Source organism: Brassica oleracea, chromosome C2, assembly GCF_000695525.1.
Source record: "Brassica oleracea var. oleracea cultivar TO1000 chromosome C2, BOL, whole genome shotgun sequence".
NCBI lineage: Eukaryota > Viridiplantae > Streptophyta > Magnoliopsida > Brassicales > Brassicaceae > Brassica > Brassica oleracea.
In genome coordinates this window covers 21,512,489-21,520,974 of record NC_027749.1, presented here as the reverse complement: position 1 = coordinate 21,520,974, position 8,486 = coordinate 21,512,489, and the positions used below count along the sequence as shown (strand labels likewise).

The 8,486-nt window shown below is 33.1% G+C and overlaps 1 protein-coding gene across 1 annotated transcript; it reads right to left on the bottom strand.

The window, feature by feature from the left end:
* Window positions 1-4,532: 4,532 nt before the first annotated feature.
* LOC106325015 (RING-H2 finger protein ATL3-like) lies at window positions 4,533-5,823 on the bottom strand. Its single transcript, XM_013763033.1, has one exon. The coding sequence runs from the start codon at window positions 5,641-5,643 to the stop codon at window positions 4,693-4,695; it is 951 nt and encodes a 316-aa protein (XP_013618487.1). The 5' UTR covers window positions 5,644-5,823; the 3' UTR covers window positions 4,533-4,692.
* Window positions 5,824-8,486: the final 2,663 nt, after the last annotated feature.

Here is an 8,486-nt window from a genome sequence, read left to right as displayed (position 1 = left end):
GTAACCAAACTCCGTGTTACCATAACCGATGAAGTAACACTTCTTAGACTTTGAGTCAAGTTTACTTCTTGCAGCATCATCATTATGGACATAAGCTAAGCATCCGAGCACCTTTAGATAAGAAAGATTTACTTTCTTTCCGCTCCAAACTTCTTCAGGGATCTTAAATCCCAATGGTACAGACGGTCCTCTGTTTATTAAGAAGGCTGCGGTAATGATTGCATCTGCCCAAAATGTCTTTGGCAATCCACAGTGCAATCTCATGCTCCTTGCACGCTCATTCAAGGTTCGGTTCATCCTTTCCGCTATTCCATTCTGTTGAGGCGTTCCAGGAATAGTCTTCTCCATCTTGATCCCATTATCAGCGCAATATCTCTTAAACTCGTCGCTGATGTACTCTCCGCCATTATCAGACCTTAAACACTTCAACTTGAGATTCGTCTCAATCTCAACCATGGCTTTCCATATTTTGAAAACTGAAAACACTTCATGCTTGTTCTTCATGAAGTAAACCCACATTTTTCTTGTGGAGTCGTCGATAAAGGTCACATAGCAGTATGAACCTTCCAGCGATGCGATAGGAGCGGGTCCCCACACGTCAGTGTGCACCAGCTCTAACTTCTCAGATTTTGGCTCTCTTCCTCCTTTAGAGAAAATAACCCGTTTCTGTTTTCCAAGGATGCAGCTTTCACACATCTGATGATCCACCGTCTTCAGATCCGGAAGGGCGCCATTTTCCACTATGAGTTTCATTCCTTTCTCACTCATGTGCCCCAACCTACAATGCCACAACTTGGTCTGTTTGGCATTCTCGACAACAGCAACAGTGTCTTGATAACTCGTCGTCATATAAAGAGTGCCTCTTTTATGACCTCTATCCACCACCATGGAACCTTTCTTGACTCTCCAGGCTCTACCACCAAAATTAACATCGTGCCCCGTATAATCAAGTTGACCTACTGAGATCAGATTTCGCATCAACTTTGGCACATGTCTGACCTTCGTAATCTTCCACACATGCCCGTCTGACATCTTCAGGTTGATATCTCCAATACCAATTATGTCCAAAGGTAATCAATCAGCAAGATATACCTTTCCGTAATTTCCCGCAACATAATTCTCCATAATGTTATGGTGCGGTGTGGTGTGGAATGACGCTCCTGAGTCAAGAACCCATGAATCGACTGAGCTATCAACATAGGATATTGACTCTGACGCTTTGGTGGTATTTGCAGTTGCATCACGAGCTTCAATTTTCCTTGGGGAATCAACAGGCACTACCAATGCATCAGCGATTTCACGTGTCACTGCATTGGCGCCGCCTCTAGTGTTGTCTTCCTTCTTCGGTGGTGCTCGGCAATTCTTCTTAATGTGACATGTCTTTCCATAATTCAAGCACTTTGCAGGCTGCCTGAACTTGGACTGACCCCGTCCTTTCCTTGACTTTGATCTGCCATTACTCCGGTTAGTTCTATATGGGTTTCTCCCTCTGTTTTCCACATTGAAAGCAGAGCTCGTTGATGCTTCCCCAGAGTCTATCCTTCGAACTTCCTCAGAAAGGATACGATCTGTAACATCATTGAACTTAAGCTTCTGAGTACCCACAGAATTACTAACCGCTACCCTCATCGGCTCCCAACTATTTGGCAGAGAGGCCAATAGAATCAGTGCTCGCACTTCATCGTCAAACTCGATTTCAACTGATGACAGTTGGTTGACAATCGTGTTGAACTCGTTCACATGTGCGGCAACCAGGCCACCTTCTTCCATCTTCAAATGAAAGAGTTTCTTCATGAGAAACACCTTATTGTTTGCCGAAAGTTTCTCATACATATCAGAGAGAACTTTCATGAACCCTTCCGTGGTCTTCTCCTTCGCAACATTGTGAGCAACATTTTTTTACAGTGTTAACCTTATAACACCCAGAACTTGTCTGTCAAGGAGCTCCCACTCAGCCTGATCCATCTTCTCAGGCTTACAGATAATCTTCAATTTGCATTCTCCAAAATGCATAATCTGTACCATCAAATTTCCCGATACTGTGCGCCGAACCATCTTCGCCTCCATCGTTTCTGGAACCACCGTGTATTAGAACACCTTTGTCGACAAACCAATGTTACCGACAAAATTCACTATTCATAAATTACTGTTCACGTGAATAGTAACTCCGCAAAAAATTTGACCGATCACCGTAACTCAAGCTCTGATACCAGTTGTTAGGAAATATGCGGTCAAATTTTGCGGAAAACCGAATTTATGGGAGCGGGAAAAACACACACAAAATTGTTAACGGAGTTCAGCCAATGTTGCCTACGTCTCCGGACCTGCTACAAATCTTTTATTATCAACTCGGAAAATTTTTACAAGCTCTCAACTCATACCCCGATCCCAAATACACTCTCGTATTTTCTTAAAGAAGATTTTTTGTAGAAAAAAAAAATATATATTTTTTTTCTTCTTTTTCGATCTCTTTTTGTTCTCTCTCTGTTTTCTTGTTTTGGGATGATTTACTCTTCACCTTATGGTTTGCTCTTCACCTTACGTTGAGTATTTATAGAAGAAGCTTGAGGAATAGGTGGACGTAATTGTTGACAAAAAATACAAGTAAGCACCTCTTTCACCGTCCAACTTCAGCGTCCATCACCGGCCAACACAAAAAACGTGTTCTTTGACTTACAGAGAACGGAAGATTCCACAGTGTAGCTTTGTTTATATGATTTACAATACACAAAACTGAAGCATATGGAGTATTGGGGATGTTAGAATCTTCTTGTATTATGTTTTTGCTTCTGTGTGTTTAGAATCCTCTTGTATTTTGTTTTTTTCTTTATTCAGTCTCTTGGTAACTTTTCAGTTTTCTTCAAGCAGTTGTTTCTTTTCACCGATGACTTCCTGGCAGGTTAGGTGGACATTTTGGCGAGCTCTCATTACCCACATCTGACTTATATACCGTTGAGAAGTGCTTTGATGCTTGTAACTTGAAACTAAGGGAAGCCATAGGAAATGAATTGTTGGATGTGAAAGCTGATCTTTCGTAAACAAAGCAAGGGTCTTTTCTGCTTAGGAAACTAGATACCGATGGGTAAGATCTTATTCACAAAACTTACTTTGGGATCTAATCACGTGATCCATCTAATCTTTTCTTGCTTGATCTTCCCTCACAAGAATGCTAATTAAAACAGTCTTTTCAATATTACGTACCAAAAAAACTTGTAGAGATCTAAGCCTGCTCTAGAGATTGTTAACAGTACAAAGCTTATAAGAAACTTTCTTATACTTCATTTACATTACATCATCCACTATTAAGTGTAAATACCCTATAGTACAGTACAAACAAAAAATTATAAAGATTCATGAGGGAAAAAAAAGTTATTACTATGGTTCTCTTGCGGCTATCTGCTGTTTTCTACTTCCTAAGGGACGTAGCTGGTACAAAAAATACAAAATCTTGGTGTCAATCATAAACTCTAGCAGAGGGATATATGAAAAGTGAAAACCATTTGAATAAAGATTGAAAATTGATGGGTGTGGTTTGTCTTTTACCTGTTGTGTATAGGGCTGGAGCCACTCCTTGGGATTCTTCTGAAGCTATTTTTTTCACCTGTTAGTGACTCCTCCTTCATCTCCTTGCTTATCTGCAAACCTCTCACTGCTTTACTTGAAGCTGGCGCCATGTGACGACCCTCTACATTATTCTTGCTGATATACAAAGCTAGAAGCAACAGAATCAGAGCGGCTAAGATCGACTCCCATGTATGGAATCTCTTCATTGTGAGTCCTCTTTTCTTATTTTGGAGCTCTTAGGTTCTTCTGTTCTTGAGACTGCAACTGAGAATTTTTTTTGAGTAGCTAGCTATGTTTGAGTTAAGAAGGAAGAAAGAGAGATTGGAACTCTTGCTGCTTTGTGGATTTTATTGTTGTCCTAAGTTACATTTTGGGATCTAATCACGTGATCTGGTTTGACTCATGTGCCAATAATGTTACCTTTTCCCAATTGTGTTTCAGATGGTGAGTGAGGATGTTTATCTTGGATCTGATGATTCCAGACCATTCACTGATGATTGATTAGTCCTCACATATACATATTAGTTATTAATATAAGCATACTACATTTGTTTACACGTATTAGCCAAGAGAGTATATGTCATTGAGATGAGGATCATGTGAAAAGGCACGTGGTTACTGATGCTGTTTCTACTAGTATCAGTTAAGTCCACCTTCACGAGACTGCAGGTTAATAGAACATGTCTTTATAATAATCACCTACTGTGGTGTTCAAAAAAAAAAAAAAAATCACCTACTGTATTTTTTTTTAAAAAAATTACAAGCTTTGATTCGTCTTTAACCAGCCGGTTGCTAGTTCTCCTGTCTCATTCATGGTAAGCTCATTGTTGGAGTTAATAATCTTTGAGCAACGTCTCATTTCATGCCTTGTTTTAGCTTAAGATCATATTGTTTTACATTAAAATATCTTTTGTTAGTGTAGTGTAGCTTCCTGCAATCATTTGATGACTACTAATCTCAGGAGTTAATTAGAGAACGAAAGCTTTGGATATTTGGAATAGATACATGATATAACTTGGATAACAAAGAAAGCTCTCTCAAACACAAAGCCAAGCCCAGACCACTACACAGTTTGACATATACAGGCAATTTTTTTTTAACTCAACTCAGCTAATATAATCATAATCTTCAAGGATCAACAGAAAATGCAGTAGCATTGGAGCTGCCACTAGTGCTACTATTGCTGCAAGAGACTCTCTTGTCTCTGCTCAGATACCTCCTTAAAGACCTCAACCTCGTTGTCATTGGAGATTTTGGTTCTTCCTCTTCAACAATAAACCTCATTGATGATGATGATGATGATGTTGAAGACGGTACATTATGAGTACTAATTGTAGAATCATTGATATCCAGAACAACATCATCTTGACTCTGTGAAGCAGCATTACCAGTAGTACCATCTTCTTGAGACCCAACATTGGTGGTTCTGGTACTTACCTGGTCCTGACGACCCCATACCAAGACATTGGTGGGGAACTCGGGAGAAGAACTTGAAACAGAATTTGAAATTTGAGACAAGGCATCTACTGCATTGTCAGAAACTAGTTGGATTTGCTTTGAGATAGGTTGCTCAAGAGCAAGAACAGCGTTTCTACAAATGGGACAAGTTGAGTGAGACTGAAACCACATGTCAATACACTCAACGTGGAAGCTATGGTTACACTTTGGAAGCAGTCTGGCTTTGTCTCCTTTGACAAGATCAGACAAGCAGATAGCGCACTCCAAACCATCTTGTCTGAAAAAGACAATCGGTAATGAACTGAGCTCAAAAGGGGTAAGACCAGTGTTGGACAGAGAATCTTGCCCTGGAACGAAGATGAAACGGCGTCGTTGGCGGTGAGTGGTTACAGTTGGAGCTATGGAAGATTGGTCATCTTGTTCTTGTTCTTGTTCTTGCTGCTGTTGCTGTTGGAGCTGGTCTACTCGCCACCAGTAGAGTTTGGCGTAGAGATGGAGAACAAGAACGACAAGAACCGCCATGAAGAGAACAATGATTGCGGTGAGAATAACCTTGCTTGTGACCTCTTCGGTGGATAAGTTTCCGAACAGTGAGCTATGAGCAGATCCATCATCATCCATGGTTTATTGAAAAGATCAAAGCTAAAGAGATGAGTTAAATGCAAGAGAAGAAAAGATCTGGTGTGTTGCAGTGGTCATGGTTATGGAAGGAAGAAGAAGGCAAGTGAATTAAAGTAAAAGAGGAAGATGACGTCGAGGAGTAGGGGCCCCATAGAAGCTCATGGGGTTGGGGCAGCTACTCTTCCTATAAAATCTCTCTACTCCACAGTTAATGGTTTCTTAATTCCTCCACTTAACTCGTTTTTTCAGGTATTCTTTTCTCCATTACAAATTACTTAAATTATTTATTCTTGTTTTATTATAGAAAACTAGACTTTTTACTAGCGCTAGCTTTAATAATTTAATTTAATTTTGCCAATTTAATTTTAATAATTTAGGTTAACTATTTTAATATTAATTATATATTTTATTTTTATGTATATGCTATTTTATGTTTTGACATACTTAATGAATTTTTTTAATAAATTTTAGTGTTATGTTTTAAGATAGTTAGCATATATATATCAAGTTAGTTAATTTTAGTTGATATTTTGAGTTTAATTTATAGATTTATTTTAGAAATATTAAGATTTATAAGGATATTAAACTATGATACTGATTTGAAATATTTTTTCGTATTTTTATTTATATATGAATATTTTTAATAATATATAGCCCTTATCGTAATAATGGATGTGGACATAATTTTTTTTTCTTGTTAAACTCTTTTTATTTTAAGTTTTCAAGAATTTAGTATAAATACCAATCTAATTTTTAAGATAATTAATACATTAGTTAATTTATCATTTTTGTAGTTTTGTATTTATTTTTATTTTACTTTCACATACATGATTATTAGAACATTTTTTAATATTGATTTCTTTTTTTAAATGTTATTTTTGTTCGAAAAAAATTTATTTTTAATTTTTAAATATTTATATAAAAATAAAGTTAATTATTTCAAGTAAAAATATTTTTAACTTATTTAATTTTATTTTGAGAAAAATAAAATATCTGAAATTTTATATTTAAGAATATCAAATTAACATTTTGAGAATACATATTATTAATAATATTTTTAGCTTCTATTTGACCACTTTAAATAACATATAGCCTCAATTTTAAAATCATTTGTGCTTTAGATTCATATTTTCTTTATTATTTAAAATTCTTCTATTTTTTAATATTATATTTGGTATGTAAAATTTATGTTATTCTTCCAAATATTTAGTTTATATATCAATACGATTCCTTTAATGATTTTGGCTTTTTCTAAATTTTACATTGATTTCCTTTTTATTTTGAAAGAAACAAATTTTGAAAGTTCTATAAGTAATGTATTAAGTGGTGATTAACATATTTTTCTTGGTGCTTCAAGATAATATATGGATATTCTCAATAATTTACGGCATCAAATTATATATAGTATATATTATTTGTGAATATTTTTAGTTATTTCTGATTTTTTAAAGCATATTGTCCATATCATATTAAATGTTACAGACATAATTATATTTTTATTAATAATATGAGATCAATACCAATTCCTATAAGGTACGTGAACAATCTCTTATTATATTAAATTTTCAATAATTAGCTACAAATATCAATCTAACTTTAAAGATAAGTTTTACAAATCTAATTCATCTTTTTATAGTTTTGTGCTGATTTTTATTAATTTTTACATAAGTGATTATTTATAAATATGTTTTTTAAAACTTTATTTCTTTTTGAATATTTTTAGTTTTGTTAATTTTTGTTTAATTTCAAATATATACTTATTTTATATATCAAGTTGATTATTTTTAATAAAATAATATTTTTATATACTTTATCAAATTAAGATGCTGATTTTTATATTATTCTAATGATATTTTTAAATTCTATGTGAACACTTAAATAATATATATCCTCAATTTTGAAATCGTATGTTATTTAGATTCATATGTAATGAAAAATGATTTAGATTTACATTGTCTTTATTATTTGAAATCCTTATATTTTTAAGATTATTTTTGTTACTTAATTTTATGTTGATCTTCCAAACATTTAATTTTTTATAATAAACTGATTCTTTTAGTTATTTGGCAATTTTGTTTACTAAATTTATTATTGATATTTTTTTGAAAGAAATAGCTTCCATTTTGAAATCATATTTTGTTAGATTCATATGTAATGAAAAGTGCTTTAGATTCATATTGTTTTTATTATTTTAAATTCTTGTATTCTTTAAAAAAAAATTTGTTAGTTAATTTTATGTTAGTCTTTCAAAGGTTTACTTTATATATCAAATTGATTCATTTAATAATTTTGCATTTTCATTAAATTGAATAGTAGTTTCTTTTATATTTTGAAATAAACATTTTTTTCAAAAATTTGAAAATTTTAAAATAATAATTAAAATGGTAATTTGACGTATTTTGGTGCTTTAAAATAATATGTGGATATTCTCAATGTTTTATTGCATCAAATTACATATAGTACATATTTTTGTTGAATATTTTCAGCAGTATATAACCTAAATTTTGTAAATCATATGTTTTAGATTTATAAAGTTATAATTGTTTGAAAGTATTGCATTTTTAAATTAACTATTATATTTTTTTTTTTTTATGTTAATTTTTGAAACAACTTTATTTTATATAGTATAGATTTGTACATGATGTTTTTAATTTTGTAGGTTTAACTTATTTGATAATTATTTATATTTTATTTTGAAATAAAAATATTTTGTAATATTAACATTTTTAGAAATACCAAATTAAAAAAAAAACGATTTGGTATATTTTTGGTGCTTTAAAATAATATGTGAACATTCTCAATGATTTATAATATCAACTTATATATAGTATATGTTATTTTGA